Below are 20,634 nucleotides of genomic sequence, written 5' to 3'. Positions count from 1 at the left end.
TTTTCCACTACAATTCAGCACCTGGAGCAGAAGTAGGCAGGTTGGAGTGAAGCTGCTGTGACGTTGCTGGGTCTGTGACTTGTGTTCAATATCAAGTAAAAAAATTAGAGTGAGAGAAGCTTCAAGCAGCGATGCTTTTTTAATTTTTTTTAGTTTGTCTCGGCGCTGCTGAAAAGTCAGCTGGAGCCGCGAGCAGCTATGAAGAGACAGAGCTCCTGGTGGATCTGGTCATTCCTTATCGCCCGTCTAGATCCCTTTTTAATTCTCTCCTCAGCACCAGGTTTATGAACATCTGCACCTCAGAGTTGGATCATGAAACAGACTTTTGTGCTGCCGTTGCCTGTTGAATAAAATGAACCAGAAGCCGCGAGTCGCTCTTTCACTGATGTCACATCCTGACTCAGACGTCTGACTCCAACCCCCCGACCAATCGGTGGCCTGTAGTGTGATGACGTCAGATGGAGCCGACTCAGCTGCTTAGAACCTCAGCAGAATAGATACAGAAAAGTATCTACTCGGCACGTTAGACCCCTAGTGGGAAAGAACCAAACCGAGTGGAGTTTGAGTCGGGCTGAGTAGGTGCTAGTGGAAATCCGCCAATAGAAACTCCCTCCCCTCTCTGTGCATTTACCCCAAATGTGGTTTACGACTCCACAGGACAGCAAAGTCTTCTCTGTTCAAGTCTGTGTTCCTATAGGCTGTCTCGATCGGGGGCCTTCTCGGGTGACGTAACGCCCCAGGACCGGTTTTAATACCTGTCCTTGTGCAGCCAAATTCCTCCTCACACTGATGTGATATGCAGCACGGCCACTTGTAAATTCAGTGAAGTCTCATTTTCTTTGGCCTCTGTAAGTGTCTGGCTCTCCTCTCAGTCTGCTGGCCCCCCCCTCGTCCCCCGTCCGTCCCCCGTCCGTCTCACATCAGCAATTAAAATGACTTTGCTTTTTTGGCGCCAGAAGTGAAAAACCAAAGTTGCCAAAGCATGGAGGGGCTTTTACGGGATGTGGTTTGATCCGTGCGCTACTGTTAACTGGCCCCGTGCCTCCTGTCTGTGTTTTACACCTCCAGGGTTGAGCTCGTGGCAGGTGGTGTCGACCGGCGGCGCGGTGGTCCAGGGAGGTTACGGCCACAGCAGCGTCCTGGACGACGCCAGCGGCTGCGTGTTCGTCCACGGGGGGTACAAGGCTCTCAGCAACAACAAGTACGGCCTGGTGGACCACTTGTACCGCTACCACGTCGGCATGAGGACATGGTGAGAACACGCTGATGCCGCTCGCTACCACACGTCTAAGCTGCAGAGTTCTACAAGCACTCTTCTTCACACTCAAATACTTCCCTTTTTACATCCATCATACCGTCTTTAAGATATTACACCCGTCTCCTTGCTTTTATATCAATTAAATGTCTTTTCACGCTCTAGAGTATCATTTTTTTCCCATTATTTTCCTGAATGAATCACTTTTGTGTTGCATTACATATTTTTTTCTTTGTTTTTCACTTGTGAAGAGATGTAAAAAAATAAGTAATTATAAGGAATAGGATCATTTATTGTTTCTTAATTGTTTTTTCACCCTCCAAGAATATAATAATATAAGTCGTTGTTACCTTTGTGAAATCAGAGGTGACACAAAAGAAACTGAAAATCATCCCTGAGAAACTGCTCTGTTCTCATAACCTGGATCAGATTTATTTTCCTGTTTCCGTGACAACGGCATCCACTTTAACCTCTCCTGAACGACAGACCAGCGTTTGTTTTCACACGGCCAGTGAGGTGTTGTGTCGGTGAATTTCCCCCCTGAAAGTCTGGGGACGTCACAAGTCTGAGCTCCAGTGACACCAGACTCAACCAAATCTTTACGACTAGAGAATGATTTACCTTCCATTCAGCAGCACCTTTATGCTTTAGTAGCACAAATGCACACATTTACACATATATTGTGTATGTAGCTGCACAAATTAGAGCTAAATATTCTGAATTCAAAGGAAAAGCAAACCGCCGCCGAACCAAAGCCACACGGTACGATGGAGGATCAGTTTAGACGTTTGCGGTCTAAGGTTTCTGGGCTTGGTTGATCTAGTTCCTGTTTTACTTTGAAAGTTCTGGTTGGACTTCCTATACCCAGTCCCTGGTCACTGGTGGTTCACAGTTGTGTTCTTGTCTGCTCCTTGATGTGTTCTTATTTTATTTTCCTGTAGAGGAGGCTTTTTGGTCTTTATTTTGGACTCCTGCCTTTGCAGCCTTTTTTACTTTGTTAGTCCTCTGGATCTCTGAGGATCAGAGAAAGTCACTTCCCTCTAGATGCGTTAAGAAGGGGCTCCATTTATTCTGGAAAGGGAAGTGATTGCCCTTGAGATGAATGTAGTTTTTACTTTTCCCTGTCTGTGAGCCATAAATGATAACTATTCTTTTACGATAGTCATTTTCAGTTGAATGTATTTGAATTTACTTTTTACTAGACAAAGTTGTTGGAAACATCTGGGGTGCAGAGATGCTCCTTCACAGTAACTTTAAGACTATACCGTTTTTTTTTTTTAAACAAGAAGTCTCTTGTTTGCCTGTATCCTCCCAAAAAACACCTTAGAGAGGAATCCAGAGTATGCTCCTGCAGCCACATCCCAAACATGACCCCCCCAACACATAAAAGTGCTACAGCTGGTCAAACCTCGATCTGTGGAGAAGAGACTCTCCACTTGGTCTCTCTGTTATTCGTTTTGTTGATTGTACTCCGACCACCAACGGCCTTTCAGCACAAAAGCTGAATAATCACTTGTACGTCTCGTTGGAGGTCGTATATGTGGTGATCCTCGGCTCCGTCTGACTAGACTCCAACAGTCGGAACGCTCAGGTTCAACATTGACTGTTCCTTGGGTTTTTATCCTGAGTGACTTTATTGGTAGGAGGAGATTCTTGTCTTGTGAGCGCCAGAGTCTCTGGGGGGGTGAGGGGGGTAAATGAAGAAGTCACAGTTGGTCTCCACTATGTGACCTTTGACCTGACAAGTCTCATTTAGTGGACTGAGACCTCCTACTATGCGTGTGTGTGTCATTGAGAGAGATTCGGTGACAGAACAGTTGGTGTGAGGAGCTCTGGCTGCGGGCGGGTCGCACACGCTCCCAGAGATCACGACACACGGACACGCACATGTTTGACCAGAAACACTTTCTCAGTATCTCTCAAGTTGCTGACTTACACTCTTTTCTGTGTGTGTGTGTGTGTGTGTGTGTGTGTGTGTGTGTGTGTGTGTGCGTAGGCTGATACTCAAGGAGAGTGGTCTGGCACGCTACCTCCACTCAGCGGTGCTGTTGAGTGGCACCATGCTGGTTTTCGGAGGAAACACTCACAACGACACGTCTCTCAGCAACGGTGCCAAGTGTTTTTCTGCAGACTTCCTGGCGTACGACACAGGTAAGAGCCAGGCTGAAGCAGACGCCTTGCATCTCCTTCATGTTCCTGATCAACGTATCAAACATGTCTGACAAGAATGAGTCAACATACACTGGTTTCAAACTTCCAACTTCCTGGTTGGGATATGAAACATTAAAGATCTGGTTGGGACTTGATCAACTTATTTTCTTTCTTGCCCTAATAGAACTATCTGAACATTTACTGAAAATGGTGAGACAAAAGGATTTAAACTTCTAACGTGCAGGTAGATTGAAAGCAGCATGATGAGGAGCTGCAGGTAGTTGGACCGGCCCTGAGCGTCGCTCTGACGGCTTCAAGCAAAGTGACAGTTGTTCTTTTTTTCAGGAGTTTTTAACTGATGGTGACTAAAGAGACAAAGGGAAATAGTTTGATAATAGTAATAGATTTTCCTTAAATAGTTGTTTGGTAAGAGTCGTGGCTGCAGTCCGACTCACCATCGGTCTCTAAATCTCTCCATCAGTCTTCAGATGTTGACGGACTGGTATGAACACAGTGACCCGTCCTTGGTTTGTTTGTGCGGATGTTTTTCTCCTCTTCTCGCCGAGCCGGCAGAGAGGGTTCCTGCTTGAACAAAGAATAGCTGATCATAGCGTTAATGGGTAAAGTGCTTTGTAAACGTTTTAGGTACAGACAATTTAAGATGAAAAAAAGAGAAAGGGGTAAAAAAAAAAACCTTCTCATGGAACTGTAGAGGTTTATAATAATGAGACCTGAAAATGAACTATAGAAGCACTTCTCTGAACGTAAACCTGTTCCAATCAAAAGTGAATGTTGGCATTTGGTCAACACACATGTCGTCATGCCAACCAACCAAACCTCCAGGTTGATGCCAACAAGGACGTAAGAACAATTTGAAGTTCATCATGTCACCACTGGGGGTGCTAAATTTGGTCAATGATTGTTTAATTTTTCTAGTTTTTTACCACGTGAGATAAAATTATACTCTGACATAAATGTATGTATAATAAGGGGCATGGTCTTTTGATTGGCAGCTTTGGCTTCTTGATGCTTAGGTCTTTTATTGGCAGCTCAGGGGTCAATACAGTGATAATAACGTAGTCCTTCATATTAAAGAGAATGCATTATATTTGACAGTTACTTTTACTAATGGACCACCGTGACTGGCTGATTTGGTCAGAAGGGCCTCAGCGCGAAAGCTCGGCTAAATACAGGCAGACTGTGCTAACCGTGTATCGGCTAAACTCAGCGGTCTTTTCTGATTTCTGAGCATTTTCAGTCATGCAGATGTTTGCTGGCGGCTCCACAGCTGCTCCTGCTGGCGTTTCAGCTCCGGATGCTCTCGTTCCAGGTGTCCTTCTGAAAGAAACACTTGAAACGAGGATTGTGTCTCCTAACGAATGAATGAATTAATGAATTAATGAATGAATGAATTTTATTTTTGTGTCCTGTCCGAAGACCCATCCCTTACAGGATTATAAGACACCAGAAACAGAAAATCATCAATATACAATATCACACGCACTTAATTGGGAGCTGCACAATGTACACCGGAAAAACAAAATAAATAAATCAAAAACCAGAATGGCTATTTTTACATATATGTTACTTTTCTTCGCCTATCCCACGCTTTCTCCAAATAGTCAGCAAGTGGAAATACTTTATAATCAAAAATCCATTTGAGCCTCAGCATCACTCACCCACATCAAATCCAAATTCTTACACTTATCAAATAATTTCTGACGCAGCTCATGATACAGAGGACAATAAAATAGAAAATGGAACTCATTTTCAATGTCATTAATCTTACAGTAAGGACAAATCCGCTCTTCTTCTGGGACCCCCCGATAACGTCCCGCCTCAAGGTGCAGAGACAAGATTCCACAACGGATTTGGGCACACATAATGATCGTTGTCTTTTAGATAACGAGGCACAAACATACTTTTCACAGCTATAACAACTTTTTATCATACTAAATATTCTTAATTTTGGTTTATACAATATGTCCTGTGACCATTTGATCTGATATGCATTAAACAAGGCTTCCTTAGCCAAAGAAACATTCACAACGCTCCCATTCTGAAATACATGCAATGCGCCAATCCTCATAAATATATTCTCTACTTCACTTGCCCATGCACCTTTTATTGTAACATCCCATTTTTATATTTTCTTGGCAATTCTATTCTCTGGCATCTTCACTATTCTGTTCCATAAAGCTAACATAGCACCTTTCCAACGTACCTCACATGGCTCCCATCCCATATCTCCCGTTATAGCTTGTATGGGCGCGAATTTATGAACCCCCAAAAAATATCGGATTGCCCTATTCTGTACCCTTTCCTTTCATGTTTTCCTTTAAGCCTCATACTCCTGCCATATAGTCAATAACAGGACAGACGCACGTCTGAAATAATTTGGAATAGGAAGCATATCCCAAATCGCCCAGCTTTTTAGTCTTTCCTATTACACCACCAAGTGCCCTACTTACAGATTCAGCTAACAGAGATGTACCATATTCAAAATTTAGATGTTCATCCAAATTAAAACTTAGGTATTTGTAGTTTCCTGCATACTCTAACTTTTGTTCCCCAAAATAAAACTGTAATAATCTGAGTTTTGCTATGATTAACTGTAAGTCTCCACTTTCTACCCCACTTCTCTGCGCATACCAACATTTTCTCCAGATCCTTTTCGTTTTCAGCTACCAAAATTATATCGTCTGCATAAAGCAAAATATCTAATTTGTTACCATCATAGTTAAGACCCAGTCCTAGATGTTTTATTTCCTTAACTAAATTGTTAATAAAAATGGCAAACAAAGTAGGAGAGAGGCAATCCCCCTGCTTGACACCAGAAGGCGTAGGGAACGCCTAACATGTCTCTTAACTGTTATAACTCTGTGGTACAGCTCTGGATGTTGGTGTGTAGCTGTTGGTGTGATGCCTTGTTTTTGGATCTTACAAAAGGTCCTAATTAAATCATTAATTTCAGCTTTCTCAGGGCTTAACAGCTGGTCCTTTCTGGGTTTTCCTTTCACACTGTTTGGTGGTCTAACACAGAGTTCCTTTGTTCTTATGACTCAGAGAAAAGCACATCCATATGAATATTCTTGCCTCAAATTTCCTGCTGTGAATCAGATATCTGCAGAGAAACTGAGAGCTCGGTAATTGTGCACCGGCAGAAAATCAGTCCATCAGAGACACAACAGAAGCGTTGCAGGTGAAATATGGATGATTAAGGGTCCCATCACGGGCTACCCATTTACACCACGGAGCAGATGGGATGAGGATGTCTCCACCCCTTGATGGGGAGAGAGAAGGATGGGGCGGGGGGGTTACAGCAACTCTTCCTGAGAGCAGGAGTTAGGAGGAGGGGAAAAAGAGGAACGTATATTTATTCAGGAACAGGCTTGATAGTGTGGAGTCGTAACAGTCAGCTTGGTGGTTAAGATGCTGCTGATTCTAGTAACGTTTGTATGACGGAGACGGAGGCTTTTTTTACTTTCATTTTGCTTACCGTGGAAGGAAACTGTTTTAATAAATCCAAACACATGATGTGTGCTGTCTGACAATGGGGAAATAAGTGATTTTTACATGTAAATCAAGCATAATTTGCCAGTGAATATCCGGAGAGCTGCCGTGGTCCTGAGGCCCGATGTTTGAGCTCCACAATCGTTCTCTCCTTCCTCCATCCTGTCCTTATCTGCTGTAAATCACAAAATGATGAAAACATTTGATTGAGAGTACGTGGACGAATACACCGCCCGGCGCGCTGGGGAAGGAGAGGGGAGTACTCCGAAATGAAAACTAAATGAAAGAGGGATTTGGGGAGACTGCCTGCAGGGAGTGAAGGTGCGGAGGGATGAAGCAGCTGAGCTTGTGAACTAAACGGTGAAGCGCTGGTCCAGAGTGACGCCGTCTCGTGCTAGAAGAGGGCGCTCAGAGTGTGGTTTGGTGTTTAAGCTTCATTAAAACACATTTCTGTGAGTGTAAAGCTTCTTTATGGTCTGGAGGTCATTTGACTTGGTGATGTGTCGCAGCACCGACAAATATTCAAATTTGGTACAAATATGCATTGCTTCAACGCGGACTTGCATCCCATCAAGTCGGTGCCGCGCCGCAGCAAGAGGAGGGCGTCTTTTGTAAATATTACTGCGACTACTCCTGTTCCTCATTCCCCCCTTTGGTGTTTTGTGACTGTCTTGCACCGTTGTGAGGTCATCAGCTGGTTTGTTTGGAGACGGGAGGTTGTCGGTAGGAGCTTTGGGGTGGGGTGTCATCCTGCCGGTACCACCGGGTTGGTATCTGAAGATGTTGGAGTCCACACAGACACTTGGACAAGAGCATGCCGAGGCAGTGGAAGCAGTGGCTTGTCCTCCCACCGGGAAGCTGCCGTTGCTGGACTCGGGAATATCACATTTACCAATGTCTAAGAGTGTGCTCTGGCTTTTGGCACAACTATCGCACGTCTTCACATTCCACACATGCACACAAACATGCTGTTCCTGCTTCCACGTAGATTAGTGGCTCACTAAGTATAACATCCAGAACATTGTTTTTTTTATTTTTTTTATTTTTGGTTTATTTGAAAAAGCAATTGTTTCTATATACAGTATTACATTCACTCCTTGGACCATTGTCTTTCTCCAAAGTTCAATCACCTGTTCCCAATGAAATTGGGAAAGGTGGATAAAAAAACCCTCCCAAAAAAACAAAGTCCAAGTGTCTTTGATCATGATGCTTTTCCAAGATTTTAAATAAGTTTGTGTAACATGAACAAAAGAACTGGGGGGACCTCTTTTCTCGTTATCGTCACAGCCTCGCAAGATGAACAAGAAATAAAGTACAGTATTAGATTATCAGGTGTAGAGAGCAGGTCATCACAGGCTTCATGTACTCAGTCCATTTAGACCAAATCCCATAGAACTTTTCTTCTGACAACTCTGAAAATGACAACTTTTCCATGATATAAATTTCGTGGACAGTATCAATCCATTCTTCAATAGTGGGTGGTTCTACTATTAACCATCTTCTTGTGACAGATTTCTTACTTGCTGCCAACAGTATACAGAGCGTTGTTTAATCTTTGTTGCTGGGCCAACCAGTAGATGGGAGGCGGGGCCGAGTGTTACGCTGGTGTCGGAACTGGGAACCAGATCCCTCCCTTGGACGGTGGCGAGGCGAACACTTCTAATCCTGAAACTGTCCTCCACTGGGACTTCTCTGAAGTATGTGACAGTACAGTGAACCCCAGACTGTCCTCAACATCGTGAAAACCTCACCAATGGGAAGAACAGACATCCAACGCGAAGCCCCCGCCGACTCATGTAATGATCCGGAGTGGCGACTCATAAAAGAGGGAGAAGATGGAAATAAGTGTTGCACGGTTCGAATTAGCATCCCTATATGACTGTTAGGTCGATGTGCAACATACGGATTTTACCCGTCAGCTCATCTGTGCATTTCTGTTGCCTCCTGTCCTGAGTTTAATCCCATAACTTGACATCAAACCTATAACCGAAGATAACTCTGTCCGCAAGAAAGTAATTGAAACTTCTGGGGTGTCGTGTTTTTGATCCCACAAAACCCCCCAAAATACACACATAAAGGCCTCTATTGAGTTCTTTGTAAAACTTTTGCCCTCCGTCTCATCTCTGCAGGACGTGATTAATTAGTTCCACCTGTGGAAGCCACTTCTTCCTCCCTTGTTTCGTCTTCATTTGCTCCTCCGCTCCACATTTGCTGCGAGTGCACTAATTTGTTTTTGTTTTGCTGCACTAACCTTGGAGGGGAGACATGATGTTATTGGCTGCTGCTGCTCCTCCGCTGCCACACATTAGGAACAGCGCGACACGGAAAGCACTTTTCATTTGGGCTTAATTCTCCTTCTGCCCCTTCAGCTCTGCCTCCCCTCGCTCGCTGCCACCCTCACATTTCTAATTAGATTTGAGGGGAAAATGAACTCTGATTAAAAACGAGGTGCTCTCCAAATTGACACACCGCAGGCTCCCACCCACACGCTGCAGCACACCAACGCAGCTCCGGCTGCAGGACCCACGGCACGCTGGGAACTTGTTTTTAAGATGCGGGAGCTGCGATATATTGGAGGAGCAGACGGCCGCGGCCGTCAGAGCCGCCGTCGGAGCCGCCCTCCTCGTCTGGGCTTCCTTCATCAACTTCCCCATTAGTGTAGATCAGATCCAGCTGCCAATCAGGCCGACCTGCCTGCCTGCTTGGATCTGGTTTCACGATATCGTCCTCCGTCCCAGCATGCATTATTAACACCGATTTTCTCATATCCTGAGAGGAAATTAAACTCTGTGTGGCATGCGTGTTGTGGTCCGTAGATGTGCGCTCGCGCAGTTCTTGGTGGGCATTGATATCTTCAGAGCCTGCATGGTTGGTTAAAGAAGTGTTTCCCAACCCTGGTCCTCGGGGCCCGCAGTCCTAAGATGCTACTCTGCTTCAGCACACCATGATACACTGCAAAAACTCCAAATCTTACCAGGAATATTTGTCTTATTTCTAGTTCAAATGTCTCATTTTTAGTCAAAAAATGTCATTACACTTAAAACAAGAGTCACCACCAGAAAAATAGCTTATTTGACAATTTTCACCTTTTTCAAGTACATTTTCACTTGAAATAAGTTGAAAGTTGATCTGCCAGTGGGACAAGATTTATCTTCTCATTACAAGCAACAAAATCGTGTTCCACTGGCAGATTTTCTACTTATTTTAAGTGAAAATCAACTTGAAACAGGTGAAAATTGTTGTTTTTTTCCAGTGATGAGTCTTATTTTAAGTGTAATGAGATTTCTTGGCTAAAAATGAGACATTTTAACTAGAAATAAGACAAATATTCTTGTTAAGATGTCGAGTGTACAATGAGCTGTGTCACCAACAGGCGCGACCAGAGCTTGATGACAAGCTAATGAGGAGCGTTAATTAGGATCAGGTGTGTTGATGCAACATCTAACATGCAGGACGGCGGGCTCCCGAGGACCAGGGTTAGTCCATAGTGATGTGACCCTTTACAAGCGATGCTATTTTAAATATTATTCATAGATCTCAGAAGTCCCGACTGGAGATAAAATGTCTTGTCTCCAGATTCACAAGCGTGAGTCAAAAGTTGCAATTTTTATAAAACAATTATAGCAGCATTAGACGTGATTAAACTTTATTGTCATTTTACAAGTAATAACAAAAAAAAACTGGGAAAAGAAATGCAGATTAGAGTCTTGCCAGATGTGCAGAGTGTGTATCTGTAAGCACAGCATTGTAACCACAGAGTAGTAGTGATATGACGGCAGCGGTTTACAGGTGTGTTGGATATTTTGGGGTGCTGGAACACCAAACAGGTGACACAATCCAGAATCTGCAGTAAAGTCTGATGCAGGACTGCTGTGGATCAGGATCCACGTACGCTGGTAAATGACTGCAAATGTGCAGTTTCTGAGGAGAGCCTGAGCGTCTTGGTATTTTTTTTTTTTAAAGAAAGAAAACAATAGTTACAAAGACCTATGTATTTTTCTTCATATTATTATAAAGTTATTCGGTAAAACTTGTCTTTTCATACAAGGTTTTATGGTGAAGGGAAGTACTTTTAAGTACTAAAAAAAACCCAAATATATCGACACTTTCTCTGACAATAAGGTATAAGTTGGTTACTTTGCTGCTGATTTCTGAAACTGCGGATACATTCAGGGAAGAGATCTCCTGCCGTCCTTGCCTCCCGTTTTAACTGCGAGTTTATTTCCGGCCTCGGTGCGCCACAAGTGAGAAGTATTTAAAGTTTTAGCACCACATGTTATACAAGCTTCCAATGGATTGTGGTTGTCTGAGCGCCGCGCACATCTGGAGCCCCTGCTGAGCGGTGATTAGCATAACAGAGGTGCAAATGCGATGCAGGATATTGCAGGTTATATTAAAGTCTCGCTGACGAGGTGGCTGTGTCCGTGCAAGAGCTGGAAATGGATTTCACAAGAAAAACAAGCATTCAGATCCCCAGACTGGAGCGAGAATTTCTGATAATATTAGCAGCTGCTTGAAGTTGCACATCAACGGATTCAACCGCTTACCTTTTTGCTTTTCGTCTCGGCTGTAGTGTTCGGCTTTCACAACCCTGTTCATATTTGCTCTGTGTTAAAAATAATAAGGTTTTTATTCTCAATACAAATGTTGTCCCTGGTTTGACTCTGTTAAATATGTTTTTTTCTGCTTCTTCTGTTAAACTGCCAATATTCACCAATAAAAACCTTTCCTCAGAGTTCCCCTGAAATGGCTTTTTTCATCTGAATGGTTGAACATTTCCTGTAAAAGGAGAAATCTCAAGAGCTGCAACTGTTGCTCTGTTCAAGCATCGAGTTGCAGCCTCCGGCTGTGCTGGATGTTAAAGTTATCAAAGTGTTTCATTGGACGAAACAACAGTATATATATATATATATATATATTAAGAATGAGCATTATTAAAGGTTAGGAAAGCATTTTCTGAATGATGTCACATCTGTTGCAATGGGATCAAAACGTTGAGGATCATCTTCCCGTTGGTTGTGCCTAGAAATCCAGTTCATGGAAGTTCTGAACAGAGTCGGCGAAGCGAAGTGTGCAACACTCGTGTGAGACAATCTGAAACGGCGATATAGATTAAACCCACTCTGTTTGCATAGCAACTGCACGGCCCGTAGCAACGGACCCAGTAGCCCAGACTCCTGGAGCATCCCCTGCAGGACATCCTGAGTGACACGGAGGAACGCCGTCTCCAACTTCACAGAGCAAATGTGGACAAAGTGACTCCAAATTTGTGAACGTACTGTAGCTCCGTCTTTGTTCCCGGAGCAAGTCAGCTCCTGATAAATGAGGGATCAGAGGGTTTGATGCTTTTACAGACGTATTGTTCCAGATATGTTGATATTTTGTGTTTTTTAAAGGATATGAAAATCTGTACCAAACCATTGTTTTTGTTTTCAACACATTTGTTGAAAAAGTGGAGCTCCTCGTCTCCGTATTTTATGATTAGTCTTTAAGGGAAAACTGCTCTTTTTCTAGTCACTGCAATCTTTTTTTTTTTTTTTTTTTCCTTGATCTTCTGAATCAGATCTTTGTGATTTAAAATAAAACATATATATTTATAGTATGTTTTAGGACATTCAGGTTTCATCCTCTCTTGCAAAGTCCCCCCCGCTCTTACCGGCTGACCAAACATGATGGCTCGGCTTAATTTTCCTGGTAATGTTATTTTTATAATGGAGGAAGATCTCTGTTTATATATAAAGAAACTGTGACATTTCAGGAGCAGTGTCCTCTGTTGGTGCGTCAATGTTTTACGTGCATAAAAAGCTACATAAAATATGGACGGAAAGGTAAACGCCCAAAAGATACAAAGGGGTCTCCTTAAAGAACAAATACAACAACTTCCCTGCGAGATCTGAGCTCTCTGTACCCCCCCCCCCCTCTTTTTCTGTCATTGCTTAAAAGACGAGCTCTTCCAATTAGCTCCGTTTCACGAGGTCATTAGCAGCCTCGGCGCCCGAAACGTTGCCGGCGCCGTGTTGACATTCAGGAGCGGCTCCGACGGGTCAACTGACCGTTTCCCAACAGCTCTTCTCCATTAGACACCACACACATCCTCAAAACTTGACACTTGCAGGGTGATTTCCATATTAAAATTGCAGGACTTTTTAAGAGGTCATTAAAGAAAGAAAAAAAAAAAAGTTGTACAATTTTTAAAGTGAAATACAAAGAGCTGATGGCTCCGTGGCGATAACGAGAAGGCAGAGAAGGGGGGGGGTCTGCGTGTGCTTAATGATGAAATTTGATGGCTTGAACCATTTTATGAAGTCATCTCCCAGGTCATTTTTTCATCCACATCACCATAATTGGATGTGAGGTTAGTGTAATGATTTCTTATGAAACTGTGAAGCCCAGGTTCCTCTCCAGGGCTCAGCCTTCACGTGCAGTAACATACTGCTCCATATTTCTGCTGTTACAGTCAGCTGCATGCAAGATGAGAATAAAATCAGATTATTTAATAATGTGGCATTTTTGGCCTTTTCACCAACCGAGCCGTTAATTCTCGGCTGTTTTATTGCGCTGGGACACACGAAGGTGCTTTGGGCTGAGCAAATAAACACGGCTATTATTTACGGTGTCCAGAGAAGCAACATGCCTCCATCCTCTGTGTTATTGACTCCACAATCACCTGTTCCTCGTGTCTTAAATGTGCTTGTGCGTGTTGGTCCTCAGCTTGTGACGAGTGGACGTCCCTTCCCCGGCCGCGGCTTCACCGGGACGCCAACCGCTTCGGACACTCGGCCGTTGTCAGCAATGGGTGAGTCGCTGATTTCAACACCATAATGGGGTTTGTTTTTTTAGACGTGATGTCATTTCTGTCAGGAAATGGTTGGAGTGGGACCCAGATGTAGGAGAGCAGGAGGCAGGAGTTCCAAAAACACGTGATTTATTGTACTTAAACAAACAAAAGCGCTGCTGAGCAGGATACTAAAAAACAAGAGCTTAAACAAGAATCAAAAACTACATAAACCTGACGTGGAAACACGGAGGGAGGACCAGCAGGGAGCAAAGAAAAAACAAGACCAGATATACAGAAGAGTTAACGAATACGGAAGAGTATTAGGGCCATACAGGAGAAAAAATATTTGAGAGGGGAAGATTTTTTTTTTTATTGTGCACTTCGAGAAAAAAAGTCAAAATGTTGAGAATAAAGTTGAAATACAATTTTGTGAATAAATCAAATCCAGTTAGCAGAGCGACTGACAGCTCTGCAGCAGCAGCCGTAACTAACTAACTCACTTACATCCTTTGGAGTGGAACGTTATGGGTACGTTTATGAAGTTATGCAACTGCATATGTGTGATATGTGTTTCAAATCAATCAAATCGTGATCAAATTTTGACTTTTTTCTCAACATTTTGACTTTTTTCTCGAAATTTTACTACAACATACAATTGTACTACAATTGTTATTATTCGACATTTCGACATTTTTTCTCAAAATTGTACTTCAACCTTAATCTCGACATTTCAACTTTTTTCTCGAAGTGCATAACGAAAAAAAATCTTCCTCCTCTAAAATATTATTTTTATTTTTCTCCTGCCTGGCCCTAATACTCTTCCGTAAATGAGTCGCAGGTGCAGACGATCAGGGCAGATGGGAAACAGGAAAGTCAAACAAGACCTCAAACATAAAGACACAGGCTTCAAAATAAAACAGGAACTATCAAAACCATTTCAACAATTTCAGCAGTGTTGTTCTAATTTGGCGTCGTAACACCAGCTACCTCGGGGTCTTTGATGCGAACAGGGCACCTCTGTTCTCGTTGCATTGTCTCTCGGCACATTTTTGCATTTACTTGATGTCTTCCTTCAGCGTCCTCCAAGTTTCCAAAGCCTCCCCTAGAATTTGTGGTTTTTCTTCTCGTTTGTGCTTTGCTCTCTTATGGTCCGTGTTATATTTAGTTCCTCCCGTGGCTCCTCCCCTCCGCCGCCTCCTGTGAAGCTCTGTTTACCAGCTTCACTTGAGTTTTTCCCTCCTCACCTTCTGCTTCTGTGCAGGTGTTTCTCCCGCTTGCCAGGAACCTTCGGAGGGGGGTGAACGCTTCCCTCCGTTATCTCTGGACGGTTCATTTAAAGTTTGCTGTGTCTTTTCTTGTTGTTTTTTTTCTCTTTCACACACTTTTAAGAGTTTGTCTTGGTCGTGAGGTCTAAAAGAACCTGGTGGTGGTTTCTGGTTTGGCTTATTTACCCCCCTGACCTTGTGAATAATCAGTGGACATAAAAGTAAAGTGTAAATGTCAGAGTTTAGTAAATCCTTGTTGCAAGAGTTCAGTTGAGTTTTTTCCGCTGACCCTTTTACACCATTCACCCGCCAGAAAGTCAGATTTACCCTCAGAAATGTCATCTTTGAGCTTCAGAAGCCCAACTTCAAACCGCCCGTCCACACCTCAAAGTTCAGGTTTATTTCTAAAAGCCCCCCCCTCTTTTCTTTAGAAGTGAATTCTTGTCTTAATCCCAGCAGATGTTTTAAAGTTTTCCGCAGCTGTGTGTAAGGATTTCTGACCTTCATCTCCTGCAGCTCCATGTACGTGTTTGGAGGGTTTTCGGGTGTCCTCCTGAACGACGTGTTGGCCTACACCCCCCCGTCCTGCCTGGCCTTCTCTAACCCAGCCGGGTGTGCCGCCGCGGGGCCGGGAATTCGTTGCCACTGGGCGAAAAGTCGATGTCTTCCCTGGCAGCCGAAACAACCCGCCCACAGTGTTCCTGCTCCTTTCTGCCCCGCGCGGCCCGGTAGGTTCAATCCTGGTCCCGTACTAGCTGGGAGGAAATTCACAAAAATCCTGCACTTGGTGACAAGTTTTTTGATATTTGGCATGGTGTTAGTTATGGACATAAGGTTTGCAAAAACCACGCAAACAAATTGGGACGTCCCCAGTAGTGGCCGATTTGCAGGAAATTCAAAATGAATCAATAAGCGACGCGATAGAGGCAGCATTGTAGCTGTTAATTGAGTTTAAATATGCACAGCTGATGTTTTTTGTGTGTTATTTTAACAAAATCCTATTCTTTCACTTTGTCTTAGTTCCGAGTTTCTGTTCATCTTAAGCCTGAATGAAGGCCACTGTTCTCACCCAATCAGATTATTGATAACCTACTACAGCGATAGTGACCTGTCCAATAAACAGAAAATTGCATTCTTTGGGGGTGAAATTAGGGGTCTAGAGCCCTGTATAATCTTTCTATGTGACTTAATTCTCGAGATATGGAGTTTTTTGGGCAAAAAATGACCTTGAAAATTAGATTTGACCTTCAACATGACCTTGAAATAGGAAATTTATCCCAGAATTGAATTCCTAGTACCAAAAAAGTAGAAAAAGTGACAATATTCAACAATCTAGGACTAAGAGAAGCTGAGATATGACCTTTGGTCTTTTCGGCGGGTGTCATTTTGAATTTTCTGCAAACTGGCCACTAGAGGGCATCACAATTTGTTTGCGGTGGTGTTTGAAAACCTTATGTCCATAACTAACACCATGCCAAATATCAAAAACTTGTCACCAAGTGCACAATCTCTATGATTTTTTACATATTCCCTCCCAGCTATACGCGTCCCGGTCACACTCCCTAAATATTCTCCATGTGCCAGATTAACATAATTTGACTGAAAAATGTGTATAACGATCCTGCAAAAATGTTGCTCCTTGAAGGCTTATTGTTTCATTGTAATTACCCCAAAGGCTGTGGGCTCTGAAGGATGTTTGCATATCGTAGTTACAGGGACAGAAGGTCAGCGCTGCAACAATTACCTCATTTTAAAGTCATTAAGACTTGAAAGTATAGACGAATCCGGCGAAACCCGGAAGTCGAGCGGCCGCCATTACTGCGGTGGCGGCTGCGCTCCTCCGCTCCAGCCCATAGACATATATACGTATGGATCTATTACTCCGCTCCCTGCCAGGCTCTCTTAATGTATTTGTATCATCGGAACACTCCTGTCCCGTCACGTGCATTTGTTTTGATAGTGAATGAAGAAGGGATGGACTTTAAAAACTACTTTTCTGTTTCACCAAGTGAACAGACGGAACGCAAAAAAAGATGTTAAACTGCTGGAAAGGAACTGGAATTTACCTGGATACCTTAAACAAGGAAGCCAGGGAGCGGTATATGGAGAAAATAATGATTATTAACGGTTTGGGTTCATGAAATCACTACTAAAGAATGGAGCTCCGATGAGGATTTACTGCCGCAGTTCTGCACAACCCACGTCTTACTACCTTGTTTAGTGTTGGCAGCTGCTTTGGTAAATGTTTGACTCGCCATGTGTTTCAATAAATTAGTATAATAGTACAACATACAGTACATCTTTTTTATTACTCTTACTTCTCTTTTCTTTTTTTTTATGCTGAAGAGGCGTGAGCAATATTTTTCTTTTCCTCGTGAGATTATTTTTTTCTTCTGCAGCTACAAATAGAGTTAATATTTTTTCCTCAACAAACTAGTTTTATCTGCAGATTGGGGTTATGTATGTATGTATTCTGTATCATCCGGAGCTGAGATAGTTCTGCCCTTCAATTAGAGACCTGTAATTGCGTTTTTTTTCGTCATCGGACGCCAGGCGATCAATAAAATATTCTTGGATACCTAAAATTAAACAAAACATAAACAGGTAATATTTAATTGTGCAGACATGCCTCGTAAGGAGAGGAGGTGGAGAGAGCTATATTACAGTGTTTAATCATACACTCCCTTATCTCCCTATTCCTCTATTCTTTCCTGCTTATCGCTCAAACAAATCATTATTTATAAATTAACATCAGCATTAATTTAAGATACCTTCATTATTTATGGAAGGCCACTGTCTAACATCATCAATCCAGCTATAATGATGCTGTAGAGCGTCAGGTTACAATAACAGCGCTGCGGTGGCAGATTGACACCTGCCACCGCAGCAATGGCGCCGCCGCAAGATGGCGGCACACACAAACCGGTCGCCGGATTCGTGTATTGTGCTTCTTGCAGCTCGCTACTGGTTTTAGTCGAACGGAATTATTTAAATAGGTTCACTCAGGTTTATGTGCAGTACAAGTCTGCATGGACTGACTGAACTAAACAGCCACACTGCTAGATTTGGATGCGAAGCCTGATACAAACGGAGCATGTGAGCTTTTATGTACAGTACTAACACACATCCTGATTTATGTTCATAGCCAAATATTTAATTTACTTAGTGAATATTTGATGCATCTGCTATCAATGTTAGGTGATCAAATTCAGACTTTAATGTGTACAGTGAGTAAATCACCACAGTCAGAGACATCTGTTAATAAGTTGCAAGTCAGTTATGAGTCTCTGTGGAACACAAACTGTGCCAAGAAGCTAGCTAGGTAGCCAACTCTGTGTTGAAACTGTAACGTATAGATGACATGTGTTTAAAGTGTTTTACAAAAATCCGGCTGGATTTTTGTTTAAATATGCAGCAGAAGCATAAATGGGTGTCGGGATTCCTGCACACGTCAAAGATCAGCCTCTGCTAAAGTCAGTGCGTGTACACGGTCAAAGTGGAGCGACCCAACACGCCTGTAAACACCTGCTCATCTGGAAAAAAGAACATATTCAATTCAATTCAATTCACACTTTATTAGAGACACGTCTCGAGAAGAGGCCCATAGTACCATTAAAAGAAAATTATACATATAACATACACAATATAAAAGACAACAACCTACAATATAAAAGACGACAACAACCACAATACAGAAGACTTAAAAACAACAGTGACACAACAAGAAAAGTGTCAAGCACAAGTGTAGAGAGTTGAACGCCAGTGGTTCCACAACGTATATCTGAACCTGACTGAGCTAAGAGCAGGATTCATTAAGCAGGTAATAATGCTATTTAAAGAGTTAGATACTCTACATATTAATTTATATATCAAATTCTGTAGCACAGCAGCACAGGTTGGTACTCCAACACTAACGAACAGATGACTGGCACTACAGCTCCTTGGGACTTTAAGAAGCAGCCTCATACAGTCATTATAAGCCACGGTTTAACCTCTGCATGCTGCTTTTCTTGTAGCGACACCACAAGTGGCCAGTGTATAGGGATGTACAATATGTTTTAAACCAAGACATTTTAATATCCACCGAGCACATGCTGAATTTGCGCAGCAGCATATTAGCTTGGGCATACATCCTTCAACACTGTCTATAAATGTCTCTGTCATCAGAGAGATCATTAGTCATAAAATGACCGAGGTATTTCACCTCGTCACACTCGGTGAGGGCAGAGTCTGCCAGAAAGAAGTCAGGAAAAGCTAACTTTCTATATCCCCGGCTACGGACAATCATCACATTACTCTTCTTTGTGTTAAATGTAATATCATATTCAGACCCGTACTGAGAACATGCACTATATGGACTGAAAATAACAAGATCATCCACATACATTAAGTGGTTGACAATTGCATCACCTATCATGCAACCTGTTCCACACAATTCAACTGCACAGAAAGTTCCTCCATATAAATATTAAACAGGACCAGTGATAAAATCCCTCCCTGCCGAACACCATTGGTAACATGATAATTAGATTACAATCCAGAAATGTAATCAAAGTATAAACAAACATTGATGGTATGAAGCTGTGACCCACAATGTTGCGTTGTCTGTTGGTGCTGGTCCTTCCCCAGACGGCACGGACGAGGAGTGTTTCCGTTTCTCCGACTGCGCGAGCTGCACCGCCAACGTACGAGGCTGCCAGTGGTGCGAGGACAGGAAGTGCATCTCTGCCTCCAGCAACTGCACCGTGGTGAGTCCTGTCCTGTTCCTGCCAGAAGGAACAAATTGATGGTGTTGGATTTTACGGTCGGCATGTGTTACCTGATGCATCTGCAAAGGCAAAGTTATTGGAAGCATGGAGTGTTTTTAGCACAGTGACGGCAGGAATCACAGCATCTGCTTTCCTCTCCGACGGGGAAGAGAGGACGCTGCAGAAACAGCCCCTCTACCTCTAGTCTAGACCCTCTAGACCAGGGGTGGGCAATCCTGGTCATCGATGGCCGGTGTCCTGCATGTTTTACATGTTTCGCTGCTTCATTGCACCGTGATAAAAGTGACTGTGTCATTAAGAGAATTGTGCAGACCTCAATGACAAGCTGATGACGATGATTAATTAGAATCAGCAGAGAAAACTCTAAAACATGCAGGACACCGGCCCTCGAGGACCAGGATTGGTGACCCCTGCTCTAGACCCTCTAGACCAGGGGTCTCCAACCCTGGTCCTCCGGACCCCCTGTCCTGCATGTTTTAGATGTTTTAGACCTTGTCCCCACTGCTCTAGACCCTCTAGACCGGAGCCTCATGTTGATAAATCTAGTCTGTCTCATATTAAACAGAAATAACTCTAAGTCTTAAAACCAGCAATTATTACATAAACAATGGCAGGTAAAAACTCCCCTAGTGGGAGAAAAACCTTAAGCCAAACAGTGTCAAGGAAAAAGTCTCCTTTAGGAGGAAGAAACCTGGACCAGGACCTGGATCATAAGGGGGACCTGCTGGAGACCAGCTGGACAGAGCAGGAAAACAGAGAACAGACAAAGATAATGAATAACAGAGAAGTCCCTTTAGCAGCACACACACACACACACACACACACACACACACACACACACACACACACACACACACACACACACACACACACACACACACACACACACCCACACACACACAC

General features: G+C 43.2%; 1 protein-coding gene across 5 annotated transcripts in view; it reads left to right on the top strand.

The window, feature by feature from the left end:
* atrnl1a (attractin-like 1a) overlaps positions 1-20,634 on the top strand; it is a 340,130-nt gene that overhangs the window by 67,721 nt on the left and 251,775 nt on the right. For all 5 annotated transcript variants that reach the window (XM_061745230.1, XM_061745229.1, XM_061745228.1 and 2 more), the window contains exons 9-13: positions 1,069-1,252; positions 3,252-3,406; positions 13,631-13,715; positions 15,479-15,690; positions 19,592-19,710. In XM_061745230.1, coding sequence (XP_061601214.1) covers positions 1,069-1,252; positions 3,252-3,406; positions 13,631-13,715; positions 15,479-15,690; positions 19,592-19,710 — 755 coding nt within the window. The remainder of the gene's footprint in view (positions 1-1,068; positions 1,253-3,251; positions 3,407-13,630; positions 13,716-15,478; positions 15,691-19,591; positions 19,711-20,634) is intronic.

This window comes from Cololabis saira, chromosome 17 (assembly GCF_033807715.1).
Source record: "Cololabis saira isolate AMF1-May2022 chromosome 17, fColSai1.1, whole genome shotgun sequence".
In the NCBI taxonomy this organism is placed as follows: Eukaryota; Metazoa; Chordata; class Actinopteri; order Beloniformes; family Belonidae; genus Cololabis; species Cololabis saira.
This window is presented reverse-complemented; position numbering and strand designations above follow the sequence as displayed.